The sequence below is a fragment of the Loxodonta africana genome, chromosome 4, assembly GCF_030014295.1.
Source record: "Loxodonta africana isolate mLoxAfr1 chromosome 4, mLoxAfr1.hap2, whole genome shotgun sequence".
NCBI classification, from domain to species: Eukaryota; Metazoa; Chordata; class Mammalia; order Proboscidea; family Elephantidae; genus Loxodonta; species Loxodonta africana.
In genome coordinates this window covers 151,606,542-151,634,487 of record NC_087345.1, presented here as the reverse complement: position 1 = coordinate 151,634,487, position 27,946 = coordinate 151,606,542, and the positions used below count along the sequence as shown (strand labels likewise).

Sequence of the window (27,946 nt, the reverse complement as noted above, 5' to 3'; positions counted from 1 at the left end):
AGGGGCTCAAGCGTAACAACGATTGTGAGGATGGCGCAGGACCAGGCTGTGTTTTGTTCTGTTGTACATAGGGTCGCTGTGAGTTGGAACCGACTCCATGGCACCTAACAACAAAGACAATCCAAACACACACTCAGCTGGGGAACTCGAATGCCTGATGCTTGTTTGGATTCTTTACCTGAAATCAAATAGAGTTCAGAAATGTGTCCAGAGAACGTGATTACTATTTGTGTGTGTGTGTGGTAAAAATATATATAACTCAACATTTGATAACGCAACACCTTTTATATGTATAATTCAGTAACATTGATTACATTAATCATGTTGTGTAATCATCACCCATATCCATTGCCAAATTTCTCAACACCATTAACAGATGCTTCCTAAACAGTGGCTCCTCTTTTCCCCCTCTTGCCTGCCACTGGTAACCACTAATAAACTCTGATCTCCATACATTAGCTTATATTAGATATTTCATACAGTATTTGTCCTTTGTGACTGACTTATCAGAGAAGGTGATTCTTAATGGGTAGGAGTATATGTTCTGCTTCCCTTTCCACCTCTCTCCAGTTTTTATCTTAGGGTTTAGCCCAGGGTCTTGGTTTTATAGGATCTTGGAGGACGAGAACATTCATTACAGAAACATAAGGCACCTACCATATGCCCATCAGTGTGGGCACACAAAGAAAGAGCTAATCAAGTTTTTTTTTTCTTTTCTCAAACTGCTTGAAGTCTGGTTGGGAAGATAAAATTACCAGTCTCTATAAATATTTAATCTATTTAAATCACACAAAATTATTCCAAAGCCATAGGCATGATTATTTCTCAACAGAAGCAAAAAGATTTTCAGTGTGGAGAATATCTTGTGAAGATTTGAAATGTTTCACCTCTCTTGAGCAACTAGAATTAACTCTAGAGGACATTTCAGGTTGGCATCCTTCTTCAACCCCTCAGTTTAGCACCACCTTCTCTTATATAAGGGCATTTCCTCACTTAGGGTCCTGGGAAGGAGAAGTAGGTCAAACAAAAGGCTTTCTACAATAGCTGGCCCAGCAGAGGTGCTTACTAACCTTCTACTTCAGTTGGTGCTTCATTTTCCTCTCTATTCCGTTACTCTCCCCTCCATTTACCCTCTTTACTTACCTATGGAATCATGGCTATTAATATAGACCACAGGTGGTGCAACCAATATTAATGTTATAAAAATAGAGTGTCTTCTATTACAATCAAGAGGCAGCTGTGGTGGTTGGAGAATCAGAGGGTGAGGGGTGTGGGTGGGCCTCCGAATGCTGCCCACTGGGCCCACTCCCCCTTGATTCCTCTGTTAATATCAGCTCAATGTGACCAGATGGGTTTTCTCTTCTGGATGAAAGCCTTGATTCCTTCCTGCCCATCCTGTAGGGCCAGGTTGTCCACCATGGTCTGGGAGGTGAGGCAGTAGGCTGTTCTAAGGTCCTGGGACAGCTGCTTGTAGAAGGTGGCTTTGCCTAAAGACACCACAGGGCGGCTCAAGGAGGCAATCTTCTTTGCTATTCTCATGGTCTCTTCCTCCAGCTGCTCTTCCGGCACTACCTTGCTGAGTAACCCATGGGACAAGGCCTCCTGAGCAGAAATGGGCTCCCCAGTAAAAAGCATTTCTAAGGCAACCTAAGGGAGAAAACAGGTGAGATTATTGAGACACTCTCCTTGTAACTCCCTGCCACCTAATTCCACCCTCTCCATTTCATTCTGCCGAGGCATCTGTATCTTGACTTACCCACAACCTCAGCCCAATTATCTGCTTCCTCAAATAACATGTCATCCATCACCCCTCACATCTTCTATACCCTAACTCCTGCCAGCGACAGGATCAGATCTTTCCAAAAGCAAAGAAAATACAAGTGGCCCAGGAAAGGAAGGGACTCTTCATGTTCTCCTTTCTCCTTCCACAGATCTGATCACCTGGCTCCTGCCAAAGCAGGAGATTCTATCTGCCTCTATCAAGGGCCAAGCACAGAGCACGGGCCATATCAGATGGGATGAAACCATAAACCCTGCAGCAGTGAAACCCATTATCTCCCTCCTCCAGCACCCCGACAAACCAGTGCAGTAGCTACTTTCCAGAATGAGAAAAATTTTCACAGGTGCCATCACTTCAGCCTGATTTGAAAGAGCCGCCTCCAGAGAAGGAGGGGGATTTAATGAAAATACCTTCCAGGGACCACAAATAAAGCCGAGCATGATTTTACCTTACTAATAAATAAGATATGGCAAGGAGAAGATGCCCTCTTTCCTCCCACAAGCCCTCTCTCCCCTCCCTGAGATTTTCAAGGCCCCCGGAAAGAGGCAGCACATTTTCCTCACTCTGCATGGTTTCCTCTGTTTCATAAGCCTGCCACGTATTGTGTACTAGCCTCTATTCTGTAATCACACAAAACCCAACTTCTCTAAACTCAAGCTTATGATTAAAAGAGCAGTTTCTAGATGCACAATGAACAGACAGGGCCCAGAGGTACCTTTCCTCTCCCTCTAGCCCTGGCTTACACTCTTGCAACTCTGCTGCCATCCTTACTGTTCCTTGAACATGCCAAGCCTGCTGTCATTCAGCGTCTTTGTACTTGCCGTTCCCTCTGTCTTGAACGCTCTTTCCCCAGGTATCCTTATGGTTTCCGCCCTCATCTCCTTCAGGTCTCTGGTCATATGTCAACTTAAAATAAGGTCCTTTATGATCATTTGGTTAAAATTGTAAAACAAACTCCAGCACTATCCCCCGTTCTACTATATTTTTATCCTCTGTACTTTTCAGCATTTTACGTACTATGTATTTTATACATGTATTAGTTTATTGTATACCCTCTACTAGCATGTCTATTCCACTAGTGTAAAAATGGCGTGGCAGAAGAGAGGGTGGGAGAAGATGCTGATAGGACTATATGATTCAGTTGTGAGTGTAGATTGTTAACAGGGCTAATTGTGACCGTAAAAACTGTAATTATAAAAGCAGTAACTGTGAAAGAGTGGACTTTGGGGGTGCGGTGGGGTGGGGAACTGTTGAACTGGAATACAATGGCCGAACCTAAGGTCTCTTAAAGGTTTTGCTATACTGATAACCTCGTGAGGCTCAGAGCAAAGGAATAATTTTCTCTCAGTTAAATCGTATCAGACACCAGAAAGGGTGAAACCAAGATGACTTTTGGAGAACCTGACCAGATAAGATGGATACCTGGAGCAGACCTGAATGGCTAGTACCTGAGTAACCTTACCCTGAGGACTCTTTTACCCTACTGAAGAGCTAATTGTTAATGACTATTTTGGACTGGTAAAATGATTGGGAAGGGGAAGTTAATCTTCAAGTATGAAAGGGCCAATGGCTAGAAGAGCCAAGGGCCTAAGGTACAGTGAATTACTTAATATGGCCCTTGTAGCCATAGTCCCACACAGTGATTAGGTGGGACTATGCAAATAAAGTATATGAAAATTGTTGTGGTTAAGGTTATTTGTCAGCTTGGCTGGGCTATGATTTTCAGTGGTTTGGCAGTTATGTAATGATGTAATTTGGCAATTATGTAATGATGTCATCCTCCATTTTGTGATCTGATGTAATTATCCTCCATTTTGTGATCTGATGTAATTATCCTCCATTTTGTGATGTGTTATAAATCCCAGCCTCTATGCCTGTGCTTACGGTCCCATTTGAGAGTGAGTTATATTATGTTAATGAAGCAGGGTTAGGACGGGATGTATCTTGAGTCAATGCCTTACTAACTAGAGGGTGCAACTCAAGTCACCACCTATACCCTAGTCATCACCCTTGTCACCCTTATTAAGTCATGCTTTTACTTGAGTCAGATCTTTTATAAGAGATAAAAGGAGAGAGAAGCGAGTGGGGGCAGGTATTACCAAAAAGAAGAAGAGCTAGGAGTGGAGTACATCCTTTGGACCCAGGATCCCTGTTCTGAGAACCTCCTAGGCTCAGGAGACAGATATCTGTAATACTGGAGACAGCACAAGATGGCGAGAAGCAGCGGAAAGCACAGCAGAGAACTGGCAGCAGCAGAACCGGAAGACTGGTGCGAGATGGCGCAGTGGACTTCCCGCCCCACAGGGTGAGATGGCTACAGTGGGTATGCCAACCCATGGAACGAGAGAGCTAAGCACCTTTGGACAAGAGGCTTCCCAGCAGAGTGGGGTGCCTCTGGGCACTTGTCAGTGGAGCTAGGCTTGCTGACCCATGGAGTGAGAGAGCTGAGCACTTTCAGGCTGAGGCTTGCTGGTGGAGTGGGGTGCCTGGTAGAGCTAAAGAGATTTGTAACACTTGCCTGAGCAGGGCAGAGGCCAGGCTGAGGTGCTGAGGGGCCGTGGGCCAGAGAGAGAGGCCTGCCTGCAGGCACAGCTAAGAAGAGACTGTCTTGATCTAAGAACTGTATCCTGAGTCATTTCTAATCCTGAGTTATAACCTGCTATTTCCCTAATAAGTCCCATAACTGTGAGCATTGTCTGTGAGTTCTGTGCGGCCATTGCAACAAACTATTGAACCCAGCAGAGAAGTAGAGAGTGCCATGGGAGGGATGGCTGGTGTCAGAATTGCTAAAAAGGCTGAAGAGAGGAGATTCCTCATAGGAATCAGCCTTGGGCTATTGATGCTGATGGTGATTCTCTCTCCCATTCTTGAAGCTACAAGAGATCAGATGCTTCCACTACAGCATTTTTACAACTAGGCAGGGATTTTTTGTTTTGTTTTGTTTTTTACTGTTCTGCTCATGTCTGTATCTCCAGCACCAAAAGAGTGCCTTGCACATAGAAGGCAACCTCATAAGCATTGATGACTTATGAATTAGTGAATGATGGCAAATAGAGTATAGCAGAAGGGACACTATGGTTCTTCTGAGGCTAAGTAAAAAAAGGTAATACATCTTGTACCTGGCTTTTTCTCTTGGGATGCTCAGTGTTAGAACTCAGCTCCCATGCTGTGAGGAAGCCCAAGCTGTATTGAGAGGCTAAGGTAAGTGTTCCATCTGACAGGCCCAGCTCCAGTTCCAGCTGAGAGCCAGCAAGAACAGGCAGACATGTGAGTAAATACACCTTCAGATGATTCCAGGTCCCAGCTGTCACTTCCATAGTCTTCAGGTCTTCCTAGCTGAGGCCACAGACACAGTAGAACTCACTCAGCCCTGTCCACAATGCAGATTCATGAGCTAAAGAAATGATTGTTGTTGTTTTGAGTCACTAACTTGAGAATGGTTTGTTATATGGCAATAGATAACTGGGATAGTTTGAGATACAAATTTGGGAGTGTCTTAGGCTGGGTTCTCTAGAGAATCAAAACCAGTGAAGTGTATATATATAGAGAGAGAGAGAGAGAAAGACAGACAGAGACAGAGAGAGAGACAGAGACAGGCAGACAGATTTATCTCAAGAAAATGTCTCATGCAATTGTAGAGGTTGGAAAGTCCCAAGGCCAGGCATCAGGATGGAGGCTTCTCCTGACTTTCTTAGCTGTAGGGCCTGATGAACCCAAGATAAGCTGGTCAGATGGGAGCCTGCTGGTTCACATGCTGAGAAGGCCACTGAATCAGCAGGCAATACATCAGGTCACTGGCTCAAGTCCCAAGAACTGGAGGTTAGATAATGCTGAGCCAGATGCAGGATCCAGAGCAAGCAAAAGCCACTGAGCTTTGCCAGAATGTCCATATTTATTGGTTGCAAGCCACAACCCTGAGGAAACTCCCCTTACAACTGATTGGCTGATCACATCAGATCATATCATGGAGTTGATTTCAAAGTATCACAAAATGGAGGATAACTACATCATTACATAACAGCCAAACCACTGAGAATCACTGCCCAGCCAAGATGTCACAACCTTAACCATCACAGGGAGCCACTGGCATTTAAATTAGGGTTTTTCAAGGTCAGTATTATTGACATTTTGAACCAAATAATTCTTTGTTGAAGGAGTTTGGCCTGTGCATCGTAGGATGTTTACCATCATCCCTGGCCTCTATGCACTAGATGTCAAAATTATCCCCCTTCCCCACTTGTGACAAAAAATGTCTCCAGACATTGCCAAGTGTTCCCTGGGGAGAGGAGGGGTGCGGCGATATCATTTTAGAATCACTGATTTAGATGGCTTGTAAAGCCATGAGATTAGATTGGACCATCTAGGGATTCAGCTCTGTCTTAGTCATCTAAAAAAAAAAAAAAAAACTAGTGCTGCTATAATAGAAATACCACAAGTGGAGGACTTAAAGAGAAATTTATTTTCTCACAGCCTAGTAGGTTAGAAGTCCAAATTCAGGGTGTCAGCTCCAGGGGAAGGTTTTGTCTCTCTTTTGGCTCTGGAAGAAGGCCCTTCTCTCAATCTTCCCTTGGACTAGGAGCTTCTCTGCATAGGAACCCTGGGTCCAAATGACACGCTCTGCTCCCGGTGCTTCTTTCTTGGTGGTATGAGGTCCCCATTCTCTGCTCCTTTTCTTTCCTTTCATCTCTTGTAAGATAAAAGGTGGTGCAGGCCACACTTCAGAGAAACTCCCTTTACATTGGATCATGGATGTGACCTTAGTAAGGGTATTACAATCCCACCCTAATCCTCTTTAACATAAAATTACAATCGCAAAATGGAGGACAACCACACAATACTGGGAATCATGGCCTAACTAACTCGTCACAGATGTTTGGGGGACATAATTCAATCCATGACAAGCTTAGATAGAGAAGAAGAGGCCAAAAGCTGGGTTATAGAACTCTCTTGCCATCGTGGGCATAAATGGAATCAACACTGGACTGGCTGTCATGGACAAGGTGATGCTCGACCTCATTTCCTCCTCTATAAAGTTAAGGGATTGGACTAAATCTCGAATTCCTCCTGTTTTGGAAATTATAGTTTTATGTTGGAGGGAGACAGAAAATGATACCTTTGGGTCACTTCAGATCAAACCATTTTTCATTTGATCAATGTGATGGTCAAGATTGTGTGTCAGCTTGGCTAGGCCATGATTCTCAGTGTTTGTATGTGATCACCCCCATGCTGGGATCTGCTGTAAGTAGCCAATTAGTTGAAAGGGATTTTCTTTGGGTGTGTAGCCTGCATCTGAATATAAGTGGACATTCTGGCTTTTGCTCTTGCTGGGTCCTGCAGCTGCCTCTGTTCGTCTGAACTCCAGTTCTTGGGACTTGAGCTAGGAGCTGACCTACCAGTCTTGGGATTCATTGATCTTCACAGCCTATGAGCAAGAGTCCTGTGGTCTGACTTGCTGATCTTGGGTTCGCGAGACCCTGCAGCTACATGAATCAGGAGAAGCCTTGTGGTCTTGACTGCCAATCTTGGGATTCCCTGACCTTTATCGCCTATTAGGAAGAGCCCACTTTCCAACCTGTTGATCTTGGGATTCCTCGACCTTCACAGCCTGTGAGCAAGAGCTCTGCTTTCTGACCTGCTGATCTTGTGTTTGCCAGCCCCTGCGGCTACATGAATCAAGGGAAGCTTCTCTCCTGATCCACGGACTTGGGACATTCTAGCATCTACAATCGTATAAGCTGTTTCCTTGATATGAATCTCTCTCTATGTATATTTATACACTTTACTGGTTTTGCTTCTCAGCAGAACCCAGCCTAAAACAATCAGGAATAGCATTAGCACGCCAAAGAATTTTCTGAAGTCTCAGGTTGAACATGGAATTAAAAACCAGGTCCTGGTTATTAAGAGCTGATAGATAAGACCCTGCCAAAGACACCCAGTGAGTAACAGTGAGGGGACCAGGACAACTGTCTGCTCCATTCTTGCCCCAAGAATCATGTGTCAGCTGGGAATTCAGACCAGAAGCCAAGGTGAGAAAAGAGTCACCACGCCATCAAGCTGCTTCTTTTCCTCCATTAATAAAGATGGCTCTCAGGGAATTTGTGCAGAACATATAACAGGAAGTGGCCAATGCTGAAAATTTGATGCAACATAAAACAAAAAACACCAAAGTCAAGTTTATCAATCACTTTATAACTTGGATTGATCAAGACCTCAAATGACTTTAAGCACTTGTTCATACTAATGCAGTAGGGACTTGTAGTTTGTGTACAGTCCTCCTTATCAGATAGGTTCCTTCTTCAGCTTCTGCTTTTACTTTGATGCCCCTCTCTCTCATCTTGAGCTTCTTTGTCTCTGTTCTCCTTTTCACAGGCTCCCTTCCACATTTATAAAGTACCTGTCTGACTCAGATATTGTAGCTGTACAGGATTCCAAATGCCCCAAGAAGACTTCAGTGAAAGCTGTTTGGACTTCAGGTTTCCACATGCTGAAGCTCAGGACAAGGCCTGAGACTGGGCCTAGCTAGTCCCAGGCCTGCTAAGTGTTGGTTCTCTGAAGGACCCCTGAGCAAGTCAGTTCATATCTCTCACTTCCTCAATTGAGACACGTGGGTACAACTGACTGTCTCCCTGGGATGCCATGAAGAACAGCTAACTGATGACTGACTGCAGGGCACACTGCCACATCAAGTGCAATGGAAGTGTTAGAAAAAATTGGTCCACATGAGCAAGACATAAGCCAAAGGAAATAATAGTGATGGTTTTGCTTGCAGGAGAGAAGCTCAAGGGTCCTGGTACAACTCTGTGTTTAGGATGGTGATCAGCTTCCATGAGGAGGGATTCATATCAGAGCATAATATTATCTTATTTATTTGTTCATTCATTCATTCATTTAACAACTATTTATGGAGAACCTACTATGTGTCAAGTGTAAGAATATCATGAATTTATGTAAACCGCCCCATAGAGTTTCCAAGGAGCGCCTGACGGATTCAAACTGCTGACCCTCTGGTTAGCAGCCATAGCACTTAACCACTATGCCACCAGGGTTTCCTTGAATTTAGGTAGTAACGTCTTAATTCTGAAACAACTTCAAGAAAAAAAAATTTTTTTAATCTTGTAAATGTCTAAACTGAATTATTCTGGGAGAGTGTGGACTTCTAAGTAAAGGAGATGTATCAATAGGGAAGACCCCCTATCTGTTAGGGAGCTCATAGGCAGGAGGAACAATGAAGTGACCTCTTATATTCCCTTCTAAATGGATTTCTAATGTGATTTCAGGGTCTCTAAAAGTAAACAAAGAGGAAATGACCTTAGAAAAGATAACTCCCCCCTTTAGTTAAATAGTCAGTCAGAACAAAGACAAACTGCCAGACATGTAGACAGAGACATACAGAGATTGACAGACAGTCAAAATAAGAAAGACAGAGAGTCAGACAACAGTTAGCTTAAGGGCCCCTACTAAATACTGGGGTCTATGCTAGGAATAGTCAGAAATAAAACGGTGGACCAGCCTTGCCTTTCCTATGACCTACCATCTAGTGGTTATCCAAACCAAAAAACCAAATTCGTTGCTGTGGAGTCGATTCTGACTCATAGCGACCCTATAGGACAGGGTAGAACTATCCCAATAAGGTTTCCATGGAGCAGCTGGTAGATTTGAACTGCCAACCTTTTGGTTAACAGCCTTAACTCTTAATCAGTGCACCACCAGGGCTCCTAGTAGTTATCAGGGGTACTAAATTCTGAAATCAGTTTACATAGAAATGTTTTAAAAGATAAAAGATACTCATCTTTCTGGAATACTCTAAATGAAGTTGTGCCTACAGGAAGGTGAAGGGACCACATCATCTGGCCAAGTCCCTTCTACTCATGGATTCATTATCACTTATATTTGGTGCAAGCTTTTTTCATTATCATTGTCTTAGTTATCTAATGCTGCTAAAACAGAAATACCACAAGTGGGTGGTTTTAACAAACAAAATTTTATTTTCTCACAGTTTAGGAAGCTAGAAGTCTGAATGCAAGGTGCCAGCTCTAGTGGAAGGCTTTCTCTCTCTGTAAGCTCTGGGGGAAGGTCCATGTCTCTCTGAGCTTCTGCTCCTGGGCTTGGCATGTCTCTTCCCTCATCTCTATTTCTCTCATGCTTGTTTAATCTCTTTTATATCTCACACACTGTACATTAATCTACATTAGACCTGTTTCATTAACATAACAAGGACAACCCATTCCCAAATGGGATTATAACCACAGGCATAGAGGTTAGGATTTATAACATAATTTTGGGGAACATAATTCAATCCATAACAACCACTTACACAAGTTTCACTTAACAGTAAAAAAATCTCAATTGTTAGGTAGTAAGAGGTTTTATTACGTCCCCATACCCACCCTCTTCCACTTCATATACAGTGACAGAATGTACTGGGAAGAGGCGTAATGAGGAATACAGATAATGGAGAGGGATAATGACACACACCGAGTCTCTGGGCAAAGACATTCCTCTTTGGGCTTCCCAAACTGACTTTGGTGGCCCTGCTTGGTGATGGGCCTGGCAGGGCCTCTCTGTGTAGAGTCAGGTACACAGGCTCTGCTTCTGCAGCGTCTTCTCACATGCATGCAGGACTACAAAGACATACTGACCCCCAGGATGTGTCCCAGGAAAGCAATGTCAGTTTTTTACAAACAAGTCAAGAGAAGAGCTAAAGAGCCCAGAAAGGCTGTGAGGGAGTTGGCCAAGTGACCTCCTTACCGTGAACCAATGGATGCAGCTGAAGAGATGTGAATGGGAGAGAAAAGGGCCCTGTTGCTCTTTTAGTAATGAAGACAGCGCTGAACTTGGTCAGCCCAGAGAACTGTGGTGTGCCAGCCTCCTCTGCCAATTTGGAGATAAAACTTGGAAGTCTCCTCAAGTACCATGGCTACTTCTACCACCCTGGCACTTCTCCCTTCAGTCAGGAAGATCAAGAAGGTTTTAGTGGGACTAATGTTGCTCAGGAAAGGAAGTCTTGACTGGAATAAGATGAAGAGCCAGCAGGCCTGGACTGAGTTCCCGGCCCTGTCTTTGGCTTCCTAAGTCATTCCGGCCAGGTTTATCCCCTCTCCGGCCTCAGTTTCCCTATCTGCCTAGTAGGGTAATACTATTTAGACATATATTGATTTACAGAAATTTTACCCAGACAGATTGGATAATACATTCCCTAAGAAAAAACACCTATTTATTGTATAGCTAATCAGCACAGTCTTTAACTAGTCTTTACTTAGTATTTAAGCTTCTATGCAGTATATCCTACATGGAAATATTTTAAAAGATGAAAGAAAAAAATACACCCTCTCACCCTTTTCCCTAAACCTACTCATGTTGCCTTTTAGGGTGGCATGTCTTTGGTCACCCTAAGATGTTGATGATTAATTGTTCCTTGAGTTAAGGGTGGAGCCCTGGTGGCACAGTGGCTAAGAGTTTGGCTGCTAACCAAAAGGTTGGCAGTTTGAATCCACCAGCTGCTCCTTGGAAACCCTATGGGGCAGTTCTACTCTGTTCTATAGGGAATCAACTATGGCCAAGGGATTTTGGTTTTGTGTTGGGGTATTTGCATTAAAAGTAACAAATATCACTTGAGGCCAAGGCTTAACCCCCAGGCAGTGTGACTTAGTGGAAAGGCCTGGGGTTTGGAGTCAGATGGACCAGAGTTCTATCCCAGATCTGCCCCTTACTAACTACAAGACTCTCTGTGAAAATTTTAACCCTTCTGAGTCTGTTTCCTCATCTGAAAAATAAGTACATTTATCCTTCTGCAGTGTTGTGAAGATTAGAGATAATTATATAAAGCCTACAGTGCTTGGTATTAAGTAGACACCTAATAACATCTAGTGGCTATTATTAGCAGGCCTGTTCCGACAGTCAAAGTCTCATGGGCATACAAAGCACTGGGGAGCCTTTGAAAATGCAGATGCAGACCCGCAGGTGTGGGATGAGCAGAGACCCGTGTTTCTCACAGGCTCTCTGGGGAGGCCAGTGCCCCTGGTCTGCACACCACACTCTGTGTAGCAAGCACTCTTCCCAGCGTGGGAATTCTACTCTGTTCTAATTAGACTACCAGGAAATCAGAGCCGACAGATACACAAAGTTAAAACGGGTAAATGGGTGGATGCAAGAGTTTCTACCGCTGAGAGATGGCTGGTTTGGGAGGAAGAGATTCTGATATTTCATATGCTCTCCCGTTTGAGGCACTGAACCAGGCCAGCTCTGACTGGGGCAGGGTGCAGCTGCACCAGGCAGGTCGTTTGGGAAGTGCAGTGAAGATGCATTATTTAACTCACGCCAAAGGAGAGAAACATTTTACAAACGTGGAAAATTATTCATGCCCAGGCTCAGTCTGTCATAAACCCAGAGGCTCTACTCCACCTTTCGAGCTTCCGGTGCAGAAATAGCAGCTGAGCAGTTTCCCCGGAGACCAGCAGAGGGCACTGGTGACCCACACATGTTATCTTACCAGTTGCTGTCAAGTAGATTTTGACTTGCAGTGACGTGGGTTTCACCATATCTTTGAAGTTGTGAGAAATAGGTGAAATTGTGCACTACAGATTAGTAAGTAAGCACAAGTAAGCCCTGCATACATTGCTTCTTGGGTAATCTGTCCCTGTGTGTTAGGGTAGAACTGTGCTTCATGGGGTTTTCAGTGGCTAAGTTTTTGGAAGTAGATCACCGTGCCTTTCTTCCAAGGTACCTCTGGGTGGCCTTGAACCACCAACCTCTGAGCAGCTGGGTATGTTAACCATTCGTGCCACTGTGAAAAGGGCAGGAACTCCCTTTCAGGTAACATTTGGAAAAGTACTCTATGGATGTGCACGGGGACACGCCCCACATGCCCGTAACTCGATGAACCTGTGTGTGAATGTGTCTGTCAAAGTGCAGTCCAGCAAGGATGACAGACCAACAGGTATTTTTTGGTAGAGTTGGGATTTTGGTGAATTCCTATTTTTCCTCCTAAAACGCGCCATGTCAGATCTGCAGATCCAGGAATCCAGCAACAGCCTTACAATCCGGCAGACTTACCCTCCGACTAAATCCCTGTTATCAGCACTGTGATTTTGCTTCATTAGCGTTAACCCCAAACCATTCACCTGATTTACGCCTCCAAGTAGCACAGCGTTAATGAGCCCAACGTGTAAAAACATCTACTGATAGAACCCTGAAACACTCTCAGACAGTTTGAAAAAGAAAACTCTGAAGTCTGGAAAACAAGACTGCTACAACTGTCTCCGAGGCTTTCTGGGGATCAGAACATCAGGAACACAGTCCAGGAACCCGAGTAGAACAATATGGGGGATTTTCTGCCCATTTCCAGAGCAGGCCTGGCCCTGGCCAAAACTCTCCTTGGAGTTCTTACAACGTCCCTCCCCATTAGTCTGTCATACTGGACAATTACGCCCCCTAGTTCTGAGAATCGGGCTTCCTTGAAACTTAAGGCCTGTTTTTGTAACTTTTTTTTCCCTCTTTTTGCTCAAAAGTAATCTAAAATTTGACAAATACGATACAGTGTTTAAATTCCTAGGACACTTGCAGTATGATGTCTTGATTTCAGAGCTGTTTCGTTGGTTTGTTTGTAAAGAATGGATTGTTATCCCAACCTAGCGCTGATTTCAAGGCTTCAGAGGCTGGAACCCTTCCGGCATGTCAGGTGCTGATGAAGACAAACAGCTGTCGGGCAGGCAAACCAGCACAGCCGCCTTCAACTGTGCAACGCTCTCATGATTTGATTTGCACGATTATAAGTTAGTTTACTGGTAAGTCCTGACAACAGTTTTGTAATGCATTTCAATTTAATGCCCTGGTAGGGACTTAAGAAATATTTACTGAATGAACATATTCACATTTAGCAATCAGAAGCAGCCTCTTAGCGTGAAGACATTTTAGCAAGCTGTTATATATTTTGGCAGGTCACCCTTTGCAGTTCGGAGCCCACTTTCAGCCAGTCTTTATAAGTGTGCATGCTTGCAGGTGTTTGTCTTCAGAATTTCCTCCCAAACACACATTGCTATAAAAATTAATAGGGAGGCAATATAAAAGAAAGGAGGACTTCCCTAAACTTCTTGGTCCCGCTGTTTGATTTCCCTCGGGCCTCATTTCTTCTGCGCCTTAGGCATACGAGCAACTGCTAATTTTTGTCGTCAATGCTAAAAGTGATAATATATCCTAGAAAGCAATTTAGGTTCCCTACTTGCTGTGGTGTATGACTTTGCTCTTTTTTTACAGACTTCCAATTGCGAATGAAGATGCACTTTTTCTAGAACAAGGACACTGCTGGTTTAGATGTTCAGTAAATAGTATTTTATGATGTCATAGGAAGAAATAAAGCTTCATGAAGAAAACGGATTTCACTGTGGGTAACTCCAACAAAACAGCTTTTATAACATGGCTCCTTCTTGGGCAGATTCAACATACCAATCACAGGACTGCTCTCGCTCCTGAAATGCGACCTCAGTCAACCGGACACCATCAGTAAATCAGCTACTTTAAGTCCTTTCTGGAGCAAGTCAGATTATCAACAGACAGACAACAAGTCAGTGACACTACTGTCCTAGCCTCTTGATTCTGGCATTATTTCAGCATGCTGTTATATCTCATGGGCAACCATTCAGGGCAACAAAACTGAGTCTCAATTACATTTCAAATGAGATTAGAAAAATATGCACCTTTACAAAAACGACAAAGCAAAAAATAAAAAGCCTAGCTAGTCATATTGAGGGGAATGCAAGATTGAAATGTGGTGACTTCAAAAGTTGATATCTACTGTAAGAAGCTATACAGGAACAGGGAGTTTTGTTTCCTCCCTAACCAAAGATATGAGAAAGAATATTTGGTACATCTAGCCAGATATGCTTTGGGCAGAACATCCTGATATAAGTGGCATTTTGACAAGCCAGTTCTGAAACTAACCATCACAAGAGCTAGAATATTAAAACTAGAGAAGGGGCCAAAGAAGTTAAATTACCTTTCTAGGCACTGTTCTTCCCAAGGCAACCCCTGGGGTGGAACAGAAGAGCCCAATGTTCACACCAGGAGTGGCAAAAGAGGACTTGTCGCTCGCCACAGCAATGTCACAGCTGGCAACCAGCTGACAACCAGCAGCTGTGGCCAAGCCATTCACCATGGCAATGACAGGAACCGGGTGATTCTGAATCTGCATCATGACCTGAAGGAAGAAACACACCATTTCACTTCCATCCAAGAGTGAGATACAACGTTAATACCTACTATTGTACACCACTTTACTATTTCAGGGCATCTTTCCTATGCATTATTTCACCAGATTCTATGAAAAAAGCGAAAAGGAAGGCACGAAAATAACTGTTGTTAGCTGCCACCGAGTTGATTCTAACTCTTAGTGACCCCATGTGTGTGAGAGCAGAACTGTGCTACATAGGGTTTTCCATACGGAGTCGACTCCACAGCAATGGGTTTAATGTGTGACCTTTCAGAAGCAGATTGCCAGGCCTGTCTTCCGAGGCACCTCTGGGTGGGTTTGAACTGCCAACCTTTTGGCTAGTAGTCGATCACTTAACGGTTTGTACCACCCAGGGACACCACAAAAATAACTAACTTATTAACTACATACTACAAACCAGACTGTAAAATTTGGTCTTCATGAGAACCCCATGAGGAAGGAACACTATTTTACTACAAGGACACCAAGGTTCAGAAAAGACAAGTGCCTTACCTAAAGTCACCTACTCCAAGCGGTGGACCTAGAATTTGAACCTGTATGTGTCTGCCTCCTCAATCCCATGCTTCTTCCACTATAGCACGGCGCCTTTTTGAGAGTATAATTTACTCTGACTGTGGCTTGAGCAGCCTCAGTGAAGAAAAGTGCTGATTTTGTATCTCTGGGGAACAAACAAAAATCTTTTCACGAATAGTTCTGCTTTAACCACGCCTGCGTGCAGATCTCAGGAGCCCTGGTGGTGCTGTGATTAAGTGCTTGGCTATTAACTTGAAAGGCTGGTGGTTCAAACACACCAGCTGCTCAGCGCTGGGAAAGACTTGACAGTCTGCTTCCGTAAAGATTTACAGCCTTGGAAACCTTATGGGCAGTTCTACTCTGTCCTATAGAGGCGGAAGCCACTCAGTGGCAATGGATTTGGTTTTTGGTGGGTAGCTCTTGTGTTACAAGTCAGAAACTGGTATTTGGTCTTCCTTGAAAAATTAAGGTAGAAAAGGGGCTTGAAGGCAATTTCCTTAGTAATTACTTCTCAAATTACCACTATGAATACTCAATTAAAAATTTGGGGCAGGAGGGAGGGACACCCTGCTGTCATTGGCACAGATAAGAGACAAAAACTTGCTCATGTGTGATCCCTCCTCAATAAATCTCCAGAACTTTTAACTTGCTTTTGGAGCTTACAAAATAACTTAGTTTATTTCTCCACTTTTTCATGATACTCTAAACAGATTGTGTTGCTCGGGTAACTTCATTTTGTAATTGTTGCTCTTTGAACTTTCAGAGGGAGGGGAGAGGATAGCAAGGAAATCTGGGCTTGTTTCCCCAAGGTAGCAATCCAAAGGAAAACAACCTTCATTGATTTGAAGATTTTGCCTAAGAAACGTATCTTTTATATTCATAAAAGTTTAATATTCGTTAGCTTTATTATAAAACTTCAATTATATATTTAAGGATATGATATATTGTATAGCAGTGGTTCTTGACTCTTCTGGGAGGTCACGTTTTGAGAATTGGATAAATGTTAAGACCTCTTCCTGGAAGAATGCATATACCCCTGTAAACAAAAAGTTTCATGAATTTAGAGGGGCCATGCACTCTTGGGAGCCTTGGTGGCACAGTGGTTTAGTACTCAGCTGCTAACTGAAAGGTTGGCAGTTCAAACCCACCAGCTGCTCCATGGGAGAAAGATGTGGCAGTCTGCTTCTGTAAAAAGATTACAGCCTTGGAAACCCTCTAGGGCAGTTCTACTCTGTCCTACAAGGTTGCTATGAGTGGGAATTGACTTCAGGGCAATGGGATGCACTCCAGGGTAAAGGTGGGAAGGGACTGAAGATAGAGCTCTTTCTCAGTATACCAGAATAACAAGGGGAAGAATGCACAAGAACTTCTAAAGTTTTGCCACAAAGAGAAAAGATTTTGTTTTAGCCCTGAGTGTTGCCCTTTTACCTAATGAACTGAAATTACTTATAAAAAGCCAATAGACTGATTAGTTGAAAAGTCTATGTCTCCTCTGTTCACCATCTATGAAGGGCTAGGATTTCATAAAACTGGATAGAAAAGTACTTAGGCAATACAGTATATAGCAAGAGCATTAAAAATATTTATACCATTGATTTAGGAATTCTACTTCTAAGAAATAATATGAAAAAGAATTGTATGGACAAAGATGCTCACCACATTATTTTATAATAGTAAATAAGATTATATTTATAATAGTAAAAAACTATAAATAATGTAAATATATAAAAATAAGTAGTGCAAACTACACTGGTATTTGGAATTCCGTATTCTTAAATAAAATTCTTGGAAAATAAAATTTTCCAAGAGAAATATCAGCATGGTGGTTTAGAGTTTAGTGCAGTAGGCTGGAGCCAGGCTGGTTGGGTACGCCATGCAGTCTGCCCCTTACTCGCTGACTAACCCTAAGCAAGCCCCTTAACCTCTAAGTTTTCACATTTGTAAAATAGGCCAGAGAGTCAGCCCCCAACTCATGATGATCCCATCTACAATGGAACAAAATGTTTCCCAGCCCTGTGCCATCTCCATGATCTCTTGCAGATTGGACAGTCATTATCCATTACATTTTCATTGGCTGATTTTTGGAAGTTGATTGCCAGGGCTTTCTTTTTAGTCTGTCTTAGTCTAGAAGCTCTGCTGAAACCTGTTCAGCATCATAATGTGCTAGCAAACCTCTAAAATGAGGCACTTGGCATAATAAAATGGCTGACACGAGGCTGAATCAAAACTCCATTTTGTTGCAAGTTGCAGCTTCTGCATTCCTGAGAATGTAAAGTTGGCTTCTTCCCATTCATAGGCCTAGGGCCTTGGGCCTCTGGCTGGGTGTGACCAGAAGACCCTGGCCCCCTAGCGATTATCTTGCTTAAGGGTCCTGGCTCTAGCAACTCTTAATAAGGGTGGAGGTCAGGAATTCAGTTTAGCAGCTCTTTAGCAAGTAAGGGTGGGAGCAGGAATGTGATCATAGGAGAATGAGTTTGCTCAAGATATTCCAGGAAAAACATAGTTGAAAATGGAGTTGCTGAGGAGTACCTGCCTTGTGACCATGTGACCATCAGGTATTCCCCTTCCTCATCTTTGCTATAAAAGCACACCTCTCCCTCCATGCTTCGAAGGACTTGGTAGATTCCTCCCTGCCCTGTGTTTCCCCAGTTTGCAAGTCATATTACCTCAGTAAATCTCTTTGTTTTTATTTTAACAGAATGAGTGTTTTTACTCTTTGACGATAGCAACATACAAGCTACCGCTGACAGATGGGTGGTGGCTGTGCATGAGGTACACTGGCCAGGAATCAAACCTGGGTCTCTTGCATGGAAAGCAAGAATTCTACCACTGAGCCACCAGTCCCTCACAAAATGGGTAACATGGATATAATAATAGTACCAATCTTATAAAATCCCGAGAATTAAATAAATTAATATGCCTAAAGCTAAAATCATATTATGCGATAAGCATAGCATAATCATATATAGTATGATTATCCAAACAAAAGGGACACTTGGAGAAAAAGATTTTAAAAATATCAAAAAATTATAGTCCTCTCTGGGTGTGATGCCTATGGTGGGGTATCAATAACTTATTTTTCTTCCTTACGTTTTCCTAGATTTTCAATTTTTTTATAATAAGTACTTATTATATAATGAAAACCAAACAAAAAAACCCCCAGGGCCATGGAGTCGATTCCAACTCATAGTGACCCTGTAGGACAGAGTAGAACCGCCCCATAGAGTTTCCAAGGAGCGCCTGGTGGATTCAAACTGCCGACCCTTTGGTTAGCAGCCGTAGCGCTTAACCACTATGCCACCAGGGTTTCCTATATAATGAAAGCTGTTTTAAATAAAGTTAGAGAGCAATTAAAAAAAAGACGAAGGGAACCTAGAAAATAAACAAGTGAGGACAATCAATCCCTTGATAGTCAAGAACTGATTATACTTCCTGTTTTATCTCTTTGAATCAAGTGCTTTTTTGGTCCCACCTGCTCCAAAATGTCACATAAATTTAACTCTGTCCTCCTCTCATTCACCGGCATTACTGATGGGTCCAAGTTATTTCCAAATGTCCCAGTATCATTTCATTGGTAGGGTGTGAGAAGAGAAGTATCTCCTCTTGGGCTGGGATTTCCATCTCCAAACTTTAACAGAAGAGAGACAATCCACCAGCTGCTCTGTGGGAGAAAGATGTGGCAGTCTGCTTCTGTAAAGATTACAGCCTTGGAAACCCTCTAGGGCAGTTCTACTCTGTACTACAGGGTTGCTATGAGAGTCTTTGGCGTCAGCTATTAACTCAGCTCCACAGGAGGCTACTTTTGCTCTCCCACAACAAAGTTTTTCTTCTTATTTTCATTCTTCTCATTCTTCGTTTGCCCCATTCCTGACTTTGTAAATAATGAACTATCACGCAGCATTTGTGATCTGTACCAAACATGCTATAGTTTTTAGATGCTTAACTAATTCAGGTACCTCTATATTTCTTTCCGAAATCAAATTTTCTCATGCCTGAACGGAACAATAAAATACCTAGCTCATTGTGTTCCAATCTGTCTGTTGATTACACTTGGAAACTGAGATCTTGCACAAGTTCATGGTGCTCATATTGATCCAAGACAATTTGATTGTCTTAGAAATAGTATTGAAGAAATCAGTACACTTTCAGTCCCATTTTACTACATTAGGGCTACGTCCTATTTATGCACTCTTTCTTAGTGAGCCAGGGGCATTCATGGGTTGGAAGCATCCAGGAAATCTGGCCTTATATCCTCTGAAGAAACCCTGGCTCCTCTGTGGCCCTTTGCTAACCTGTTTAGATGTCAGTTAATGAAGACACCACAACAGGGTGATAAATGCAGACCCTTTAGGGAGAATAGAAGGGTTCTGTGATTATTTTTTATTTCAGCCAAATATACCAAGTATTAGTAGAAAAATAACTTTTAAAGCAACAAGCCTTGGCAAACACAAGAGCAAAATGTTACATAAACATCATTTATGCAGGAAACAAAAGATCAGTCTTAGCTGTAGCTTGCCATGAAGGCTCCAGTAAATCACTTTTCCTGCCTGTCCCTCTACGAAATGAGAAAAATATAACCTGATTTCCTTATGAGTTTCTGGAAGAACAATGGAACAATGGTCAAGAATACATCTTAATCATGTCCGCATTCATCTCTCTGGAACTCACGTCTGTCTTGCCTCCTTAATAGGTACTCATTAAATATTTGTTGAGTGATAAATGACGGAACGAGTCAATGAATGAATGAAAAATTAGGTTAAGTAATCTTAGGGTCAGGTAACTAATTTTTTTTAATGTATATGTCTTGTTGTCCAATTAGATTTCCAGTTGAAGTTTGGCAGGAAACATTTCTTATATTTCCTTTAATACCTTGCTGTTATTATGCATATAGTAGGTGTTCAATATGTACTCATCATATGAACCATGTGTTACTTAAAGTTGGATTCTATATTCAATTTTTGATAATTCAGGGGTTGATTTAATAAATTTATAAATATCAACACTTTTTGTTCCTCTTCCTCTATGCCTGTTGGCAATCTCCTTTCTTAACATGGTTAAAAGACAGAAAGAAAGAGAAAGTAAAAATGAAGAGCTTAACTTTCCTGCTTGGAGGTGGTGATTATAAAGATTCAAAGAAGGGTTAGGAAATTCTTTTAAAAATCAAGTTGTTTTAGTTTAAAATTCTAAAAAAATTTAAAATAATCACATATCCTGTATTTCTAAAGATGTACATTCCCACCGTTTACCTCTTACCTAAAACATCTACACCACGACAAGCTATAGATAGCCCCATAATGCTGGAGATGGAAACTGTCAGAACCATGGTATATTTTATTTTCTTTGGAACAAAACCAATTGTAAATTATGGTCACCTCTTAAAGTCTAAGCCAAATAATTGGTTGGATGCAGGATTTATCAATGACCATAGAATTTTCAGTAGCTCTGTAGAGGTTAGGCCTCGTAGATAAAATCTCATCTGTAAACTAGAAGCCTAATTCAATATTTACTGTAATTATCATTTTGGGGTTTGCAATGTTGACGGTCACCCTGGCTTACCTCAGAACAGGTTTGAAACACTTCAACATGATAATCATGGCCTTGCTCATCAGTCAGTTCCTTTAAATCATGCCCAGAAGAAAACACAGGCCCCTCAGCTGCAAATGTTTCCAAAAGAGAGAAGAAAAGAAAAAGTTGCAAATAGCCAGAGTTGGGAAGTTCACTGACTTGTTTACTAAATAACTTGAGCAAACAATCAATTGTATTTATGCTGTGGGCACGTACAGAAAGTTAATGACCCAAATTTTGCTGATTCCAGCTAGCTTGAAAAGTTACAGCCCAGTCTTTTGTGATGAAAATGCCAGTAGAAGCACCTGTACACTAAAATGTCTATGGTAGAAACCTATGAAAACATGTAATTACAAAATGAAAAGGCTCAGTACCCGAGGTGAATTTACTTCTTCCTTCTGGTCCCACACTCTTGCTTTTGGACTCTGCCTGGCTTGAGTGTATGGGCCATATAGGTCCATCAAAATCCATGTCTTTGGCAACTTCCATGTCATTTAGTCTATAGACAATGGCCATCCATAGAGGTTGGAAGCTGGAAGGTTAGATCATGAAGAGACCTTAGGAGCCACCTGGCTCAATCCTCAATATTTTACACATGAGGGATCTGAGATGTGGCTGCTGTTGTTGTTGTCATTAACAATAACAACAAAGTGTAATTCCACTGAAAATTTGAGAACACTTTCTCACATTTTTCTTTTGTACGAGTGAGGGAACTATGTAACTAAGAAGTTAGCTGCCCTCAACAAAAACAATATTAAAAAAAAAAAAAGCTGCCTTCGCTCCACCAAGGTCACACTATAACACGGCTCTTGACCTCTACTAGTTATAATGATTTTTACTTTCTCCATATAAAACACTTGAAAAGTTATATTCAACCAAGGATAAGAAGGTAGCATTCTGAGCATCTTCCTCCAGAAACACTGATCCTTAGTTAAAAAAAAAAAAAATCACAGAGCATCATCATCTGTTATAGTTTCTCTGAGTGCTTTAAAATGCTGCCATTACTATTATATATACCACCATCATCATCATCCGAAAAGGTAATTCAGTAAAAATTCTTAGCAGAAAAAGAACAAGGACAGAAATGGGGTAAAATAGGGCAAGCTTTCTAGCACCATTAAATAAGTCACTACAGATAGTCGTTGAAAAGCTTGGGAAGATCAGAAAAGACAAACTAACCAAATGCCCTGGCAGCCAGGTCCCAGCTAAGTTGGTAGTCTACCCAAAGGGTTAGTGATTAAACCTCTCTCCTAAGGGTGCATGAAGGTACCCAGGAAATAATTTCTCTGATTTTGCTAGAACGACCAGCATAACCAAGAGTGGCAATGTTTAGCATTTGCCCAAAAGGAAAAGGTACATGTTTTCATTGAATAGTAATCATTCCTGCAGTCAATAGTGCTAGCACCAAGGCCCCAACTACACAAGAGTTCTCCATAATTAATGTTCTTGTAAAGGAGCCTCAAAAACTATTCTCCAGTTAAGTGAGGGAATGCCCCAGTTAACCACAGGCTTGTGAGAGATCTTTTCTGGGCACTGCAGAACACTGAGGATAGATATCAAATGAATACCTGAGATTACAATGACTCTCAGATCTTCGCTTTCAGCGTCATGGAGAATGTCACTTTGGAGAGCTTTCAGCATTGCAAGTGACAACGCATTCCTCTTCCTTGGATTGCTCAGAACAATGCTCCTGTGAAGAACATTTTATAATTACCGGGTTGTGCACCCATCAAAACAAGTTGGGACCCCTGCAATTCCATTCCAATTGGGGAGCTATTTTTAAAACAGAAGGAAAGAGAACTGCTGGGGCTTGGGGCCATTTTCTTGGGTCTGTCAACTCTCTGGAGTTACAGCTAAGTCAAAACAAGGGAAAGACTACCCGAGATGCAGGCTGGTTTTTCTCCCTCTTCCCTTGATTTGTTTCTCTTTTTCTACCAGGTTTGCTGTCAAAAAACGTTACTGCCACCTCCACAGAAAGGGCAAGTCACAGCAGTTCCAAAATCACTACCACCCGTACTGAGAGGGTGCAGGTCATGTATGACAGCAGCAGGGGACAAGGTGTCTGACAGACAGTGGCTACCTTCAGCTTATTTCTTCCTGCTGTTCTTTAGAACAAGGTTAGGAAAGAAGCTAAGAAGGAAAATACACCCGCAAGCCCCTCCCACCCACCCTGAGGAACAGGCAGCCAAAGTACACCTGCCAGTGTGTATACACGACAGCAGTTTCTCTCGCTCTTTTTTTATAGTGGCATCCTGTAATTCTGTAAAATAATTCATGCTGTCTGAGAATGGGATGATATGCGAAGAACAAAAGGACAAAACCAGACAGCAAGGGGGCTCTTCTGAACATAATATCTAACAAAAAGCTGGCATTCAAAAGGCCCGTTTGCTATTTTAAGGTATCCCACATGCTGATTAAAATAACCTGTATTGTCATCCTACTGCCTGTACACAGAAGTGTCTTATTTTTGCTGTTATAAGAAATAGGCAATGAGCCAAACACCAGATTATTGTTGTATATTTTATATCTGTTTCCCACCAGTCTCCACCTATATGTTTGCTGCTCCTCTCGTTCTTTTTTGAATCTGATATTCCTACTGCTATGCAGTCAACCTGGGTCCTCCATAAATAGCACTCTGTGCCATTGCTTTCTGGAAAACAACTTTGATGACTGAATTTATTTCAATGCTGTGAGAATAACCATTATCTTTGGAATACCATTTCAATTTTGCTGCAATCTTCAGGTGGCTGTGATATTCACTGTTTTGTTCCTCAGAAACATATTCTCTCCTAAGTAGAAAAATTACTTGCAGCTGATACACTGATAGACTTTGAAACCTCTGTTTCGGGGGGTGGTGAGACAAACTGCTTATAAATCTTCCAATAAAATAATGAGTGTGCTTGCTGTAGCAAACATGAAAAGCTGCCATCGCATCCGTGACATATGCTTAAATTAAATTCTAAGGCCTCAGGCAAAACTGTATAAAAACATGCCAGCCCCCCCAAAAGGCCCTTACTGCATTGCAGTATCTGTTCCTGTGTGTCCCGCGAATCCTTTGGCGCCAGCATTACACATACTGTCAGAGTGTTCTCAATATGCCGAGATCGCTTTTCAACCCAGTGTAACCAGACTTCTGTTCCTACTACCCCACTAGCCCTGTTTGCACCGATAATCTCCTAACTGCCAACTCCAAATCCAACGGCCCTTTTTTTTTTTCTAGACTGCTCAGCTGCAGATGAGACTGTTGCTCACTCTCTCCTGGGAATTTATTCCTCCAAGACTTTACATCGCATTCTCCTGTTTTTTTGTACCTCTCTGGACATTCCTTCTTGATTTCTTTCAGGGGCTCCTAGACTTCTGCTAACTCTTTAAATGCCAATGATCCTCAGAGGTCCATCCTTTGCCCTCTTCTTGCTCCGTATACTCTTCCCTGGCAACTTTACCAATGCCCTTGGCATCAACTACTACCTCTATGCTGACAACTCCCAATCTTTAGCGCTAATTCAAATCTCTCTTCTGAGCAGCTCCACATGTTCAGATGCCTACTGATTTTTCCCTGACTCCAAAATATGCCTTTTCCCCCTTCCCTTATTTCAGTGTTGCCACTCAGTTGTCCAAGACAAAAACTAAAAGTCACCTTAGACTTCTCTCTCTTCCTTATTCAGCTGGCACCAAACTTACACATCCTAAAACCTCACCATGCTCCCAATGGCTATCTTGATTCAGAACATGTGATGTCTTACACCTAGAACGTTACTGACACACCAATCGTAAGAGGAACTGTCTTTAAGAATGAGGTCACCACTGGGGCATGTGATAAAAGTGTAATCTTTCCATTTACAAGTGTGCTTCATTTATGAGGCAAGAGGTGGTACCTGTAGATGCTCTGATCATCATCGTAAACCACTACGAAGTCCATCAAGTGAGGGACTGTCATATTCAGATTCAGAAGAGACACTCAACAAATATTTGTTGATTAATGGCAAGAAATAGCATCATGTACATAATTGTCATGGACTTACATCTCATCTAGTTTTTTCTTTTCTTTTTTACCATCTCTTTTAAACCTAACCAGTGCCTAGACTGATGGCACAGCAAATGGAAATAACTTGGTGGCAGACAGACTTTCTCTGACTCCTGCTGTCCTCATCTCTTGGCTGTGTGGCCTTAAACAGGCTGTCACCTCTCTGAACTTGTATAAGTGGGGATAATATTATCTAGCTTGCAGGCTGTTGTAAGGATTAGGTACAATGAATGTATAGTGCCTAGCATACTACCCAATTCATAGCTGGCTCTCACTAAATGACAGTATTATTGTTGAGAGTAACAGCTTTGAAAAGGAACACCTGAAGAGATTGAGTTGCTGAAGCTCACTACCTTATACCTAATAAAACCAATAGCCAGTTGCTGATTCTCACTCATGGCGACCCTATGTGTGTCAGAGTACAACCGTGCTCCACAGGGTTTTCAATGGCTAATCTTCAGAAGTAGATCACCAGGCATTTCTTTTGAAGCATCTATGGTGGACTTGAATCTCCAGCCTTTGGGTTACCAGCCAAGTGCCTTAACCATTTCTACCACCCAGGGACTCCAGTGCCAACATGTTGTTGGCATTGCTGCCATTGAGTCAATTCTGATTCACAGCGACCCCATGTATGCAGAGTAGAGCTGCTCCACAGGGTTTTTAAGGCTGTGGCCTTTCAGAAGTAGATCGCTAGGCCTTACTTCTGAAGCACTTGCTGGATGGATTCGAACCAGCAACACTTTGGCTAGCAGTCAGTGCTTAGCCATTTGCGCCACTCAAGGACTCCTATAGTATCTAACATAGTACTACTTTAAACTTTGGTTTGGAGATATCCTCTCTTAAACGATTTCTAAGGAGCCCCGGTGGCACAGTGGTTAAGTGCTTACCTGCTAAGTGAAAGGTTGGCAGTTGGAATCCACCAGCTGCTCAGTGGGGGAAAGATGTGACAGTCTGCTTCTGTAAAGGTTATAACCTTGGAAACCCCATGCGGCAATTCTACTCTGTCCTATAGGGTCACTATGAATTGGAATGGACTGGACAGCAAAGGGTTTTTGGTAAACAGTTTCTAGCATTAAAAGAGATTTTTCTAATCATCTCCCTTTTGGAGTCATGTTTAACTCTGGAGAACTCAGCCAAGCCTTCTCTTATCATCTGGTTGTCATGCCAGAATCCAGGCTTCTGACAAGATGTAACCAGATGTGTAGAAGCAGAATCACCCTTAAAAATGGGCAAGAAGGGCCCCTATATGTTACATGGCCCTGCTCTGGCCCTCTTCCAGTGGAGCAGGGAGTCCACTGGGGTCATGGCATGTGCCCACTTGGAAAGCACCATCCCTTTCCAAACCCTGCTTCAGTTTTCTGGGGCCTTGGATTCCCTGGCTCTGCCACGGGCACGCCTAGGCCAAGAGGTGGCGAAGAGTAGTTGTTTGTGGTGGGTGAGAGGGTGACAGTACATGGGCACACTGGTTGGGGTGTCTACAGACGTGTGCAAAGGCCTTGCGCAGCAGGAGGGAGGATGGGGGGTGGTGATGAGGGGAGGGTGGGAAGAAAAGGAAAAAGTTGCAGATCAGGAGCTGGCTCTCTGCCCTTTTTCAGGGCAACTCCTGGAATCTGAGGATTATAAATTCAAGCATGGTCTGCCAGGTCTTATCAAGGTATACTTGTCAGGGTAGGAAAATAAAACATATTTTGTTTAACAGCTTGATTTTGTAACTTCTAAATACTTGGACATGCTACTAGTTCTCCCTTTTGTACCTTTGCCCTCACCAGGGAAATGTTAGTGTCAGGCCTGGATGGAACTAGGAGTCCTCCAACATTTATTACTTCATCGTCCAGTTTCCAGTTTGCACACAGGATTTTAGGTTTGTTGAGCAAGCAGAGAGCTTAGTAGGCTGTGTCCTTGATCCTGTTTATTGACTTTTCCCCACCCGGAGCACTTGTGGGTGAGGACAGCCAAAGGAGCAGCTCTGCTAACCCTAAGCTCACCTTGAAGTCAGGTCAAAGGATTTTCTCAAAGGCCGCAGCAGCTGTGGGGCGGTCCTGTAGAGCTGCCCCCACTGCGCCTGAAAACCCAATACTCGGCTTGGTTGTCCTAGGGTTTTAGGGGAAGTGCCTGGGCCGTCCAAGGGAATCCCACTTAAAATCCTCCGGTTTCTAACTTGCAGGATTCCAAACGCTACCTCGCGCAAAGGTCACCAGTACATTCGGTATTCGGGGATTCCTTCAGAGATTAAACGTCAGACTTCCCGGGCGGCCAGACTCGGTAGAGACGGAAAAACTGGGGTCAAGGCTGGCAGAGGGCACCAGCCCCTCTGGACTCAGCCTGCGCTGCCATCTCTTCCCGGGCCCTGCAGTCGCCCCCTCCCCAGTTAGGAAGAGCGGGTGGGAGGAGCGGACGCGAGGCGCGGCCCCGCGGGCTGACCTGATACCGTCCCGCTGCCGCGCACTGGTGGGCCGCGCCTCGGGTTCCGGCTGCCCGGCCCCGGCTGGTACCCGGCTGCAGAAGCCGGCGGCGGGCGGAGCCCACGGGCCGCGCAGGAGCCAGCCAGGCCCCTTCGCCCCGCAGACCCGCAAGCTCGCGACCGTGGCCATGACAGCCGGAGACTGGCTCCGCTGGGGATGGGACGCTGCCGGTTCTCGACACCAACGGGCTGCAACTCGGCACCCCGAGGCGCCGCAGACTCTGGGCGCTCCACGGGGCGCAGGCGGGACGGACCGTGCGCAGAACCGGAACAAAACCCCTAGGCCCAAGCCTGGAAGGAAAGGCTCTCCCCCGCCAGAACCCTCCTAAGTCCCTGGGTCTGCCCCGCCCCCCTCCTGGCCCCGCCCCCAGGACCGGC

At 43.4% G+C, this 27,946-nt stretch overlaps 1 protein-coding gene across 1 annotated transcript; it reads right to left on the bottom strand.

The window, feature by feature from the left end:
• ECHDC3 (enoyl-CoA hydratase domain containing 3) lies at positions 1 to 27,852 on the bottom strand. The gene is made up of 5 exons (XM_003410585.4): positions 27,529 to 27,852; positions 22,652 to 22,773; positions 21,075 to 21,172; positions 14,772 to 14,972; positions 1 to 1,647 (listed from the first exon to the last, which is right to left on the bottom strand). Exons 1-5 carry the CDS (start codon positions 27,696 to 27,698, stop codon positions 1,336 to 1,338), a joined length of 903 nt encoding a protein of 300 aa, XP_003410633.1. The 5' UTR covers positions 27,699 to 27,852; the 3' UTR covers positions 1 to 1,335.
• Positions 27,853 to 27,946: the final 94 nt, after the last annotated feature.